At 37.7% G+C, this 14462-nt stretch overlaps 1 protein-coding gene across 5 annotated transcripts in view; it reads left to right on the top strand.

Moving 5' to 3' along the window:
* Positions 1 to 14462, top strand: part of EMCN (endomucin) — a 107365-nt gene that overhangs the window by 81350 nt on the left and 11553 nt on the right. For 4 of the 5 annotated variants that reach the window (XR_009052826.1, XR_009052825.1, XR_009052824.1 and 1 more), the window contains 5 exons: positions 2583 to 2666; positions 3120 to 3173; positions 5020 to 5115; positions 9132 to 9156; positions 10703 to 10764. Coding sequence is in view for 1 of the 5 variants with exons in the window: in XM_057729334.1 (XP_057585317.1) it covers positions 2583 to 2666; positions 3120 to 3173; positions 5020 to 5115; positions 9132 to 9156; positions 10703 to 10764 (321 nt within the window). In the remaining 4 variants the exon portion in view is untranslated. The remainder of the gene's footprint in view (positions 1 to 2582; positions 2667 to 3119; positions 3174 to 5019; positions 5116 to 9131; positions 9157 to 10702; positions 10765 to 14462) is intronic. The other variant, XR_009052827.1, reaches the window with a different exon arrangement.

The following is a 14462-nucleotide window of genomic DNA, read 5'->3' as shown; positions in this document are numbered from 1 at the left end:
TAAAAATATATTGAAAGGGGGCTTCCCTGGTGGTGCAGTGGTTAAGAATCTGCCTGCCAACGCAGGGGACACAGGTTCAAGCTCTGGGCCGGGAACATCCCACATGCAACTAAGCCCGTGCACCACAACTACTGAACCTGTGCTCCAGAGCCTGTGAGCCACAGCTACTGAGCCCACGTGCTGCAACTACTGAAGCCCGCACACCTAGAGCCCGTGCTCCGAACCAAGAGAAGCCACCGCAATAAGAAGCCTGTGCACTGCAATGAAGAGTAGCCCCCACTCTCCACAACTACAGGAAAACCCATGTGGTGCAGCAACGAAAACCCAAAGCAACCAATAAATTAAAAAATAAGAAATGAAAAAATAAATAAAACAGTTCTTTAAAAAAAAATGAATTAAAAGAGACTAGAAGAGAAAACACCAGAAAGCATTACATGTAGTAGAGGTGAAATTGTGTGTGTGTGTGTGTGTGTGTGTGTGTGTCCTGGATTCAGAAATGATTTATTAACCAAAGGTTGCAGGGTTTTTTTTTAAGATTTATTTTATTATTTGTTTATTATTTATTTATTTTTGGCTGCGTGTTGGATATTTGTAGCTGTGCGCGGGCTTTTCTCTAGTTGTGGCGAGTGGGGCCTACTTTTCATTGCGATGTGCGGGTTTCTCATTGCGGTGCCTTCTCTAGTTGCGGAGCATGGGCTCTAGGTGTGAGGGCTTCAGTTGTTGTGGCTCGTGGGCTCAGCAGTTGTGGCTCGCAGGCTCTAGAGCACAGGCCCAGTAGTTATGGAGCACGGGCTTAGTTGCTGTGTGACATGTGGGATCTTCCCAGCCCAGGGCTTGAACCCGTGTCCCCTGCATTGGCAGGCAGATTCTTAATCACTGCGCCACTGGGGAAGCCCAAGGTCGCAGTTAAAAGAAAAAAAAATCAAATCTTTGTTCAAGGAGCCAACAAATCCTCTTTTAAGAAGGGTTAATTGTATTGCCTCCCTGTGGAACATTAGCAGTCATGGCACTGGACAGTCAACATGTTTTAAGCAGGAAAGCTTGGAGTTTCATCTGAACAGGATAGGTTATACTCAGAACTGTAGCTGCCACTTAGCCTGTCTATGAGAAGGTAATAAGGTAGAATGTGGAGTCTTGAAAATGAACCCTCATGAAACCCCAGGGGGACTAATGCCATTGGTTATTTAATCAGCCATCTCCTTCTCTACCAACACAACCGGATGCTCTGGGGAGCATCCATCCTCACTAGAACGCTTGACACTGGGAAAAACAACTAAGTACCAAGGTTTCAGCTAGTTCCCACTCATATTTAAGATTCCTTTTCCTGCCTGTTCTGTGCACTAGCCTGACGTTTTTCTTTGTTCCTATGGGCATATATCTAGCTTCCTCCCACAGCTCTCTTGCATGGGAAGAACGGTGCAGACTCTTCACATTATTCTTCCTCCACAGATGTCAAAAATGCATAAGCATGCAGCGCATGCTGGGCTGTGGGTGGCAAAGAAGGAAAGATCCAAAGCAGTCATGGGCAGTATCCATTTCTTTCATGCAATTATGCGTGGCCTTCATGTTCCTAAGGGGGCCATAATTATAAGAGATGCCGCTTAGCTTACCCAAGCAGTCAGCTACATTTTCCTGCACACCCACTGTGGTCAGAGCCTCGTGTGGTGGATGGTGGGAATTACAGCCCTCACACTCCAGGAACTCAGTGGAGAGACAAGGCAAACAGGTGTGATTAAAAGATATTACTTTATATTTCAAGAAAAAGAGAATGATTTTTCAAAACATTTTCCAAATACAAGTTATATTTTATTACAGATTCACAAGAATAAATGCAGTACACTTCTAAAACATTTAATTATCTATATTTCCTTGAAATTTATTGATTTATGAATTTTGAATAATACATTTTTATTTTTTTTGTTTTAGTCCTTTTGATTAAAGATGGCAAATGTTACCTAATGCAAACAAATGATAATCAATTTAAAATTCACATTTTCCATGGAAAAAAGAGCATGGACAGTGGTGGAAATGCATTTAAGCAGCAGTTACTCTAGAGAAGGCAGACGAGGGTAAATCACTGCTGAGCTGTAAAGATAAAAATGAAGGGATCTTCTACTTTTTTTCCCCAGTTCTTCCAACCAAAACCTTAAATGCAATCTTTCTCTTTGACCACTAAGAAACACTACAAAATCGGAAGTCCTGTGCATTTATGTCTATTTTAAGTATTTATAGTGAAAAAAATTACTATCATTCAAAGTTGTAGTGTCTAAAATGTGATTAATGCTTTTGTGTTGATTTGCATCCCATAAGAACTTCATGCAGTAAGTGATGCAGTTTGTAGCCTAAGATAAGAAACTTGCTCAAGTGCTTTTGGCCAGTTCTTGAAGATACAGTACTAACACACAGGTTTTGTCATTCCAAATTTAATCATCTCTATAGGAGAAGATAGATGAACAATAATTTATTCAACAATAAAAAGTTTTTACAGATCATTAGAAATGCAAATTGTTTGAATTTGCAGAGAAATCCAGTAAGAAGAGCAAGTACTATAATCTGACTCTAGATATATGATTTTCCTACAGTTAACACTCCACGATCAGATGCATCACATTCCAGAAACTCTACATTATCCACGATATCAGTAACTTCAGAAAACAAGTCTGAAGGTATGACTTCTGTGTGTATGAGTGGAAGCTTGCTTCACTTGACCCCTCCTCACCAAGAAAACCTCACCAATTTAAAAAAAAGCTTATTGAGGTATAAGTGATATACAAAAAAACTGCACATCCTCAAAAACGGGAAGGGACATAAGGAAACTTTTAGAGGTGATGGCTATGTCTATTACCTCGATGGTGGGGATGGTTTCATGGGTATATGCATATGTCCAAACTCATCAGATTGTATACATTAACTCCCTACCAATCTTGAGTCATAAAACAGAACTCTTTCAGAATGAGATAAAATGTTTTCACTCAAAGCTTCATACCTAAATGAGGCTTCATACCTAAGGTTTATAGTGAGGCTTACCTAAATGGGGAGTGGGGAGGTGGGAGGAGAATTGTGAGAATTGGCACACATTAACCAAAGGTGACTTGTTTTTTTCTTTATTAAAATAATAGACACCGAGAATGCAGAAACTATAAGCTCTTCTTCAACCAGTCCCTCTTATTCCAGTGAGTAACACGTGTATCTTCATTCAAGGCAGTAGATCTGCAAAATGTTTGAATGTTACCAACACGGGAAGGGATTCAACTTCATGCAGCCTTTTCTCAACTTTACTGAACCTGCAATCCCATTATAATCCTATGTAACTACCACCTGCTTTGAAAGTTTCCTCCTATTGAGTCTGGTTTTAATATATACACTTTGGGGATTTTTTTCCTTACCTTAGTGCTAAGCAATGACCACCAGGGTTCAAGGTGAATTGATGGGACTAGTCTCAGATAAGCCAAAGTGCATGGGCAGAGATCTCCATAAAAATGAATTTTCACCTATACAGAACTTTATCTTAATGTTAAAAATGGCCTTTTAAGAAATGCTCCATTTTAGCAAAAACATATATATGTCATATAACATATTGTGTACGCTAAGACTGAATAGAGAATATTCATTAATTTCCCTGAACATTGAGAATAAGATGACTATATATGAAGCTGTGATGATAAAAGATTATCTTAGGTTTAGGTTAAGTCATTCCATTCAGTAAGTCAGCATTGTGTTAATTGAGCTGCTGATTCATGGCATCTTCATTTTGGGAGGCACTAATGATCTCATGCAAGGTCTAACATGAACCCAGCAGGACTTACTTAAAACAAATATTTAATCATAACAGTGAAGCGTAACCCACCCTACAATGAATTGGATGTCTATTCTCAACCCCTGATAAATATAAGGAGTACATATGCAAGCAGATGAGAACACCTAACTAAATAGTTACTATAACGTCTGTATCTCTATATATTCCTATGACAGCTTTTTCCTTTTGTTACTCTTTTAACCTGGGAAACGACTGTCACAAAAGAATGCAGATGCTAAAACAAACAAACAGACAGCGAAACCCTTCTCTTCATGAGAACAGGAAAAACTCACCTTAATTTACTGCAGCAACACCACTCCCCCAAGCAGATATTCACAAATACACACATGCTTATCTTTCTTGGACCATAGTGTTCCACTATGATATCCGTTTATATCCACTTATGTTATTGTGTGACTTTTCTAGTTCTAAGATATCTTTACAGGTAGATATTAGTGATTTTTTTTTAGGAAGCCAGCTTTATGACTAAGAGCATTTCCAATAGGACTAGTAGAGGATATATTTTTTTCCTTCCAGTTTTATTGAGATATAATTGACATACAGCACTGTATGAGTTTAAAGTGTATGGCATAATGATTTGACTTACATATATCATGAAACTTATCACAGTTTAGTGAACATCCATCATTTCATATAGATACAAAATTAAAGAAATAGAAAAAAATTTTCTTGTGATGAGAACTCTTAGGATTTACTCTCTTAACAGTTTTCATATATAACATACAATGGTGTTAATTTTATTTATCATGTTGTACATTACATCCCTAGTGCTTATTTATCTTATGATTGGAAGTTTGTACTTTTTGACTGCCTTCATCCAAGCTATGTATTAGTAACTTCATTATAAAGTAATAAAGAACATAAAGCGTGAATATGGGTCAGACCATAGGGGACATCTTCTACCTGGCCAGCCTCCCATCTTCTCATTCCTTCAGTCACCAGGAAAGTGGGAACTGCCTTCCTTAGGTTTGGAGTTTTATTTCAGAAAGGCTACAAGACTGACATCAAGTGGATAGATCAGAAATGACAACTGGAGCAAAACCCATGAATCAGATAAATCTTCTTTGCTTAAAATGTAATATTTTCAATAGAATGATGTTTAAAGAAGAAAGGAAGCATACAAGCTTTTCCTCAAGTTCATAAACTATTTGTCGTGAAATTCAGTAGCCACTCTAACTGACATTGTCTCCAATACTTTTTAGGTATTATTTTGCCTGTGGTTATTACTTTGATTGTAATAACACTTTCAGTCTTTGTTCTGGTGGGTTTGTATCGAATGTGCTGGAAGACAGACCCAGGTAGGTAACAGTGTTTTGTTTCAGTGTGTCTTCCTAAAAGGAGAATATACATGCTCAGTCTAAACTTGAATTTAAACACTTAAGGGGAGAGAGGAATTATACACAGAAACCAAATGCTGTATTCCTTGATCATAGAAATAGAGGGAAAGGGGCAGAGAAATCTGTTGAATGCTGGTGAATGTGAGGAGTGGGAATTAACTACCAATGGCAGATAGTATCGAATATGGACAAGTTCTTTTTAATGAAAAAGCCCTAGTTTTGTGGGTAGTCAGGGGAATATGGTGATAAAGAAGGCATAAAGTGACACGCCTTAGCTATAGTGAAGATTTGTTCCATTTCCGTGTAACAGAGAATAGAGGCAAGTACTGCTAAGAATTTCACTTTGGGACCCAGAATTTCAAGAAGAGTGTTTTGTGGCTTACTTCCCTCCTGGGGAGCATAGCTTCCTTCCTGTGGAGGTATCTCCCACAGCTGTAGGTTCTGCTAATTGAATCAGTGCCTCAGGATTGAACACTGTTGCAATTTTTAGAGGGATTCTAGTCTGACAATTTTTTATTATCCTCCTTAATTTCTCCATTAGCATTGAAAAGTCTTTCTTTTTTCATTTAAAATGACACTGCTTTCTTTTACATTCTCATCCTTTGTTTTCTTCTTTTTGCTGTTTCATCTTCTTCTCTCTGTCTCGAATATTTATGGTTCCCATAACTGCATTATATTTTAAAGTCTTTTTTAAAATAAACTTTTAAACTTTAGGATAGATTTAGATTTACAGAAAAGTTGTGAAGATAGTTACAGAGAGTTCCCATGTACCCTCATTATTAATATCTTACTTTAGTATGGTATATTTGTCACAATCAATTAACCAAAATTGATACAATATTAACTAAAGTCCCCATTTTATTCAGTCTCTTTCAGTCTTTATTCAGTCTTTTTTCTGTTCCAGGAACTCAAGCTCTTTTTTTATCTGATGCTTCATCTGAATCCCCCTCCAGTTCCCAGGAACTCCCCTATCTTAAACTTCAATCTATCTTTCCATTTCAGATGTCTTCCTGGTTGTATAATGTGGTGCTGTGTATTTTGCTTCATCCATGTTATTCCTCCTCTTAGAATGTCCAGCCCACTGCTTAAATTTATAACACACCTAATCTCCATCTTATCCATTAGGATCCAACTTAAAAACAAACAATGTATATTTTTTAACATCCCATCTCTTTAAGCATAGTGGAGTCTTCTCCTACTTCTAATTCTACAGAACTTACTGATATTGTTCATCACACTCTAATATACTTACATCTCTATAACCCTGCTTCCCCTGCAAGTCAAACGTCTTATTCTGTTTAGGCTGCTGTAATGAAAATGCCATAGGCTCGGTGGCTTAAACAACAAACATTTATTTCTCACTGTTCTGGAGGCTGAGAAGTTCAGTCAAGGCACCATCAGGTCTGACGTCTGATGAGGGCACTCTTCCTGGTTTTCAGACCGGCCTGTGTCTTCACGTGTTAGAAGGGACAAGAGGACTCTCTGTGGTCTCTTTTATAAGGGCACTAAGCCATTCCTGAGGACGCCGCCCTCATGACTTAATCACTTTCCAAAACCCCAACATCCTAATACCATCACATTGGGCATTAATATTTAACATACGAATTCTGAGGGGACACAAACATTCAGTCCCTAACATCAGGCACGCCCTCCAAGTCACAAACTAGGTACGACTCACATTGCATTGCGCATAATATATGGCAGAGGGAACCTTACGATATGCTTGTTGAGTTAAATTCTGTAATTGTCAGTAAAATAGAACCTTTCCTTTCCTCACTTTAATTCTAAATAGTTCACTAACAGAACTCTACCTAAGTCTCATATATTGTTAAAAAGTAAAAATCAATCATTTTTATAAGATATGTGAGCCACGCTCGTCTTTGTTTACCCCCGGACAATGTGCCCCCAGGACACTAATGAATGCTGTCCCTGAGGCCAGTCCCTGACCGTGCAGGCCATGGACAGTTTGGCGCCTAAGCGTGACAGCACGAGGGAAAGTAATGAGATGAAAACAGCAATGCTCATTTTAGCTCTCGCTGGAAAATAAGAGGAAAACAAATCAATGTCTTTCCCTTTGGGAGTTAGTGAATAAACTTCTTAATAATGTCTGAAATATGTTTCCTCACTCAGTTTCCAGAGGGGAAATAGCATTTTTATAAATCAGTTTAATTCCTCTAAGTTTCTAAACCACCAATCTTATCTTTTATGGGAAATCAACCAACTAAGTTAAAGACAGTGGGTGTTGAGTATACAGGACAGAGAAAAAAAAAATTGCAGGCTAAATCCATTAGTAAAAATACTCTGTATTGAAAAATTGCTTTGCATAGGAAGATTTGCAAATAAGTTATTTGAAAAGTTGACATTTTCTATTAAATAGGACTTTATAGATAAACTGGATCATTCAGAAAAGATGTATAAAATTCCTACCACTATGGAGAATTATTCTGAAGACTTGCAATAGTTTATAATCAAGTTGGGCAATTGTACAATTAGCCAAATCTATTTGATTGCTGTCAGCTTTGTTTTCCAAACAGAATTTACAGCATTGCTATCATTAAATTAGCGCCATTAAACACCCGCAGTTAATCACTCTTCAGGTATGTAGGTGAGACTTCATTAAGTTCAGAAAATTCGTAAACCCACTCTGCTCTCTGGAAGCCAGTGTGAATCAGAGATTTCTGTATGAAAGTAAGCTTATCTGGATAACGTTGACAGTAGTGTGAGCTTTAACCCAAATAAGAATGGCATACATGCAGAAAGTAGTCTGCTGGTATGCATCTATCTGCTAATGAACATATGTTACAGTATTCTAAGGAAAATTACTAAAACAGGCATACAAGAAAATATCTGCCACTCTGAAACAAGGCTCTACAGAGCAGTACAGGTGATATCATACATAATGGTTACAAGGGGAATTTTTAAATGCTGTTAAAACCCTACTGATGGTAGGGAAGTTGAGGTTAGATCTTGTTGGTGAACAGCATATGGTACCATGAATTAAATTCTAGGGATTAAGATTCATGTTGGAGTATCTTAGCCAAGGTGACAGAAATAGAAGTAGCCAAAATTTTAGCGGAAATCAAAGTCTTTATAAAACAATGATGGTCAAAGTCAGGAGAATGATATTCAAACCTATCCGGATGACAAGAGCTACTTTAGAGATGAAAGGAAATCCAAGAGACAGGAGCCGAGCCACGGAATAAAATTACAGCAAAATCCGGAACAAAGCGAGGACCTTAAGCGATTACATTAAATATTTTGCCTAATAGGCCACAGATTAATGAAAGGTTTCTCCAGCACCATCTGCTCCCGAGAAGCCATGCTCTTGTGCAGAATGAATCACTCTGTGTTCTCACTCTAAGCCCGACTTGATTTCTACCAGACCCTTGTGGAACAGCCTGGCAAAGCAGACGGAAGATTGGTTGCAGTTAGTAGGCTCAGTGACATTTTGCAGGGCACTTTTAAGAGGCTGAATCCGTGGGCTTCAGATGCAATTAGAAGCAATAGCAGCATTGTGGCTCACCACAAATACAGAGATTTAGATCCCCAGAGAGAGAAACTTATAATGAAAGGCCAAAAATTCAATTCTCTGTTATAAAAAGGTAATGCAATACTTTAAGAAGAATTTGTTTTCAGAGATACTAAAATTAGCTGAGACCTTTTTTGGTGTCTGTAGGATGTACAATAATGGATAATAGTTCCAGACAGCAATATGAAACTATAAGATTAATATTAGTCCAGAACTAAGTTCATTGGAGCTGGCCTGGTTGAGACTATGCCATGAATGTATTAGCTGTGACTGAGGAATGAGTAGTAGCCATGTCTGAGGAAATGGTCAGTGGGATGAGGAATGAGGGGAGAGATTGAAAAGTTAAAAATTGGCTACAGAAACATCTTTGAGCGGAAGGTGGCAGGGGTCTCAGGTTTTTTGCAGCCAAGTACCTCACAACTCTAATAACAATTTCCTCCTCTCCTAGGCACACCAGAAAGTGGAAATGACCAGTAAGTAATGCTGCACCCTTTTTTTTTTCCTAGAAGCTCTAATCCTATTGTTTATATAGGGGAAAGTATTGATGCTCTACGCATACTTTTTCTTTTTTTGTTTAAAGCATTTGTGTAGAAGACACAATGTATGGGGTTTGGCTACCTATTTGTCAGAGAGCTCTCTCATTCAACAGAGAAATTTTGACAACTAAAAGAGAAGATGGCTCTTAAGCTTGGATAAAGTGATAAAATCAGAAATCAAAAGCTGAAAAGGAGGACAGAGGAATGAATATAACCATGAGGAAAAAACCAGAGAAAAACATATCTAGAGTTTTAAAACAGTTTTCCCATTGAAATTTTCAATATGCTTCTCACAGGGAAAAATCACACCTGCACCTTGAGATGGCTCTGAGTGGCTTTACTTTAACAGCAGATGGTTATTTTGCTTTGACTTTATTAAAACAAAACAAAGCAGTTGTTAGCAATCCAACCAACTGTTACAATCAAGGTGCTGCAAAGAGACAAACTATTTGAATTTCAAAACCAAATTCTGTGATTAAGTTTTCTGTGTTGACCTGACTTTGTAGCCTACCTTTTTGTGGGCGTTTTTGTACATTCATGTAGGGACCTTAAGGTCCCTACACCACCTACCCTTCTTAATTAAAAGTAGAGGTTCTTGAGATGTCCGAGGAGAGAAACTGGGGTTTGAAACTATTTTGAGTCTGAGAAGGGGCAGGTGGGAGCTCGTGTTGAAATAGTTCAGACAGTATACTGCAGTATCCATGACCTCATGAAAAGGACTTACCCAGCACTCTGATCACTCCAAAAGGTTTGGAAACATTTTTGTGTCTTCCCCTCACAATTCAGAAATGAAGGCATGTGCAATATGGGCCTCGTGACAGGTGTTTTGTTGTTGTTGTTGTTGTTTGTTTTGTTTTGTTTTTTCTTTTCCTGTGCTGCTCAGCATGCGGGATGTTAGTTGCCCAAGCAGGGATCTAACCTGTGCCCCCTGCATTGGGAGCGCAGAGTCTTAACCACTGGACTGCCAGGGAAATCCCCATATGACTGACCTTGATGTTTAATTTATCTGATGATCAGATGACAGAGATTTATTGGCTTGATTCCAGAAGTGAAAGTGCTATAAAAATATGTGAAAGTCTGACTACCAAATGTAAAATAGATAGCTAGTGGGAAGCTGCTGCATAACACAGGGAGATCAACTCTGATGGGTGATGACTTAGAGGACTGAGATAGGGAGGCTGGGAAGGAGTCACGGGAGGGAGGGGATATGGGGATATATGTATATACACAGCTGATTCACTTTGGTGTACAGCAAAAACAGGCACAATAGTGTAAAGCAATTATATTCCAATAAAGAGCTTTAAAATATATATGTGTGTGTGTGTGTCTCTGTATGTGAAGAGACACATTTTGCCATGGAAACACAAAAAAATATATACGCATCTGTATTCTCTTCTTTCTGTTTGTATCATGTTTACTTTCCTTCACAGGTATGTAATGCTAATTACTGTGGTGCTAACTTAATGTTTTCTGACCCAAATAGACCTCAGTCCGATAAAGAGAGTGTGAAGCTTCTTACTGTTAAGACAATTTCTCATGAGTCTGGTAAGCTCCCAGATTGTTGATTAGATGAAAAATGGTTATTTCAAAATCTAACTTGGATTTTGTTCATGTGAACATAACCAAAAGGCATGACTTCTTTAGAAAAAATTAAACATTAACTCCCAAGAAATACAAAATTCTCCTATGAAGGAAAAATGAGCCCTAGGAATATCATTTTTGGTAAGATTATTAGACTATCTGGCTTTTGGAGGTTGCAAGTAGATGTTTCTAAAGAATGGGTGGTGATGGGTGCTGCCTTAGAGGGCCGGGACGGGGAGGGTGGGGGGAGTTGCGGGAGGGAGGGGATATGGGGATACGTGTATAAATACAGCTGATTCTCTTTGGTGTACCTCATAAGCAGGTACAAGAGTGTAAAGCAATTATATTCCAATAAAGAGCTTAAAAAAATAAAGAAAGAATGGGTGGTGACAAGAGGCATTTTCTTCTGCAGTAGTGGCAGAATAAAACATTAAGTATGCCACAGGGTTTTTTTAAAATTATTGCTGTTGGGTTCATTTTTGGTAATGGCTGTGTATAGCCAACTGGAACTAGGATTTATCAGTTAAAATGTATATCATATTTTATATCACTTCATATAATTTTAATTGAGCTTCTCAATGAGGACAAAACACAATTTCCTGTTGATAAAATTTACATTTCTTTTTTTCTAGTTTCTTAGGTTTTGATTTTGTTTGGTTTGAAATCTAAAAAGCTTTTCAAAACATGGATATGATTTGTATGAATTATATTTGTATTAAAAGCAATGAAAAATGAGATGCTAGATAGTTTTTAAAATTTAAAAAGAGCACAGATTACATTTCTGTTTTGGATAGATGAAATATTTAAAACATTGATATAACAAGACAGGTGAATAAAAAGTATCAGTTTTTTGAAGCCGTTTTATGGCTCTAATTTAAGTATCTAATTTAAGTATCAAGACATTTACAATATTCAGTTCCCTCAATTTTACCTATGCAAAATAGTCCCAGAATACATATGTTATGTAAAGTGAGAGCTATCAGATGAAAAACATTATAAATATGTAGCAAAAAACAATTTTGTAAAACAAAAGGCTATAAATGTAGTCCCAATTCAAGAGCAAGATATCAAAGGCTGAACGTGGTCCCAATTTCACACAGGAGATTCTAACTAGAACAAACTACAACAGATAAACAAAAGAGTTGAAAAGCAAGGGCACCCAAAACCTGCAGAGCCGTGGCCACATCCCTCATGGGAGCCATTTTCCCTTAAGAGATACTTTCATCTTGTATCTCTTGCTCGTTTCTTTATTCCCACAATGCTCTCTTGAAGGTAACCATACGAATGAATGAAAGAGTAAAATTCATCCATAGGATAATTGGAAACCACTCACCAGTTTCCCCTGGCTGTTCACCAGCCTCAACTAAGTAGCTGAGCCTGTTTTACTTGGTCAGAGAAAAGGGCCAGGCAAGCAGCCTAAATGTAAACTAGTCTTGAGTAACCTCATGAAGGACCCGGAGCGTAACTACATCGTTTATCAAGAAAAGTTCTAGAATCTGCCTGTGACTTGTGAACAGGATTACGATATGTGATTTCACGCACCCACCTTTATTCCCTAGGGAATTTAACCAAACACTCGGCAGCTTCTGAGGCTCTCCAAGCTGTGGACTAGGAGCCTCAGTATAGGAGTCCTTGGCTCTTCTGGTGAGGGGGGAGGCTGAGCTCAGGACCACCTGCTCTACTACCCATTTCTACCAGGGAAATGACAATTGATACCAGAATGGAGGCTTTCAGGAGGGGAAATCCCCAGAGAACCTTGTGTTTCTTGGTTGCAAATTTGCTATCTGATTCTTCTTTAAGGCCCAAGGATAAATCTGTGTAAGCTTATACCTCCCACCCTTACAGTAAATGCAATAATATGTGGGTAGACCATGATGGGATAGTTAACGAGGCCCTTACCTCTCCAAATTTCCTTTTCTTCGTAAGTAGCTTTTTGGGTTATAGGTCTAAGGAGGAAATATTACCATGGAAATAATAAGATCTAGTCTCTGGTACTTTTATTTCTGCCAACCTCGAGTTAGGAAGCATGCTTCTTTTAATAACCTCTCAAAGGTCCACCTAGCTAATTATAGAAAATATTTGGTAATAGGGCAAAACTGAAATGGGTGACTCAGAGTTGATTTCAATAGCTTAGAACCATAGTCTAAAACATAATGCTCTCCAAATGCTCTTTGTACTACCACAGTCTTTATTAAAGTCTGTCCGCCATTAACAGGATTTGATGACTCCTAGAACACCTGCAAACAAATCTCTTCCCAATGCCTTTCAAAACTTACTCAAATATGCTTTCTTTATGAAACTGTGCTCACTACACTCAATAGAGGTTACATTATTATAATTATTTTTATTTAAAATAAAATCTTTTCCCTGATAGTGACAGCTGTCCTAAAATATAACTAGAATAGTCTGAAATTATTAGGTGTTATATAAGTTCATAGGCTCAGCCTAAATTTCCACTATCTCCTATATAAAAAATTTTAAATAGTTAAAAAATACAGAAAAGAATTTGTTAGAATGGATATGTGACTACCTACCACTCAGAATTGATGACCGTTACATTTCATATTATGTGCTACATGGCCGAAGGAACATAGTATTAATTATGTACCAAGGTGGGTAACAACATGAAATTTGAGATTCAATGGTCTTAAGAATTCATTGGATCGGTCAGTACATCAATTTATAAACTCTGGTCTTGTACCTCAAAATAAATTTTGCCATTTTAGAGGTCAATAAATCATGTTACTAAGGAAACAAAGCTCTGCAGCAACCCACCTTCAGGGCAAATACCAGTGTACGCTAAATTTTCTAGGTTTTTACAAGCCTCTATATGTAATGGTTATTGTTCCGAGTATTCCCTTCTGATAAGATAATTCCTTGCCTTAAATTCTCCTCCTCTGATTGTCCATGATGTCCACCCATCCACACTTCTAAATATGTTCTCTCTTAAGCAGGGTTCTTCTGTTGAAAATGTAGCCCATAATGTTTAAAATTTATTTCAGTTGGGAACTTTCTATAGAATATAAAATGTAAAAGAGAAAGCCTACTAGGGTATACACAAGAATGTGCTTTCAGAAAAAAAATGAGCACCAAACATAGAAGATCACAGAGTCCTTTATGAGAACATATAAGATCCCACTCAGGTTTAGTAAGAAATCTTGCCAAGGTAAACATCCTCATGATCAACTACAAAATATACATGTGACATGATGCATTTTAAACATGATTCCCATTTACACCACTTCTCAGAAGTTACTGTACATTATCTCATTTTTAACATGTAAGGCTATACATATATGAAGAAAATTGCCTAAATTAAGGAATACGTGATTCCACAAAAGAAAGAAAACACAGTATCACTGAATTTAATTTCAAAGCATTACTTTGTTTTGAACCATTTGGAGGAAGAAAAAGCAGATCTGAATCCATTATAATTTTCCTTTGCTAGGAAAACTTTAAGTCTGTGTTACCTAAGACTAAGTTCCAACACTGTAGCATGTCTACAAGGCCTTCCATGATGTGCCAGACTTCTCTTGCTCAAATTCTGAAGCACTTAATAACACATATTCCACAGATGTCACTCATCTCCTATCCGCTGTCTTCCTCACTGAACGCAAGCTCTTTTGAAGGAGAAAACACTGCCTTGGTCTCCTTTGTCACTC

Source organism: Hippopotamus amphibius, chromosome 3 (genome assembly GCF_030028045.1).
Source record: "Hippopotamus amphibius kiboko isolate mHipAmp2 chromosome 3, mHipAmp2.hap2, whole genome shotgun sequence".
Taxonomy (NCBI): Eukaryota; Metazoa; Chordata; class Mammalia; order Artiodactyla; family Hippopotamidae; genus Hippopotamus; species Hippopotamus amphibius.
Note: the sequence above shows the minus strand (reverse complement) of the source record. Positions and strands in the feature narration are given on the sequence as shown.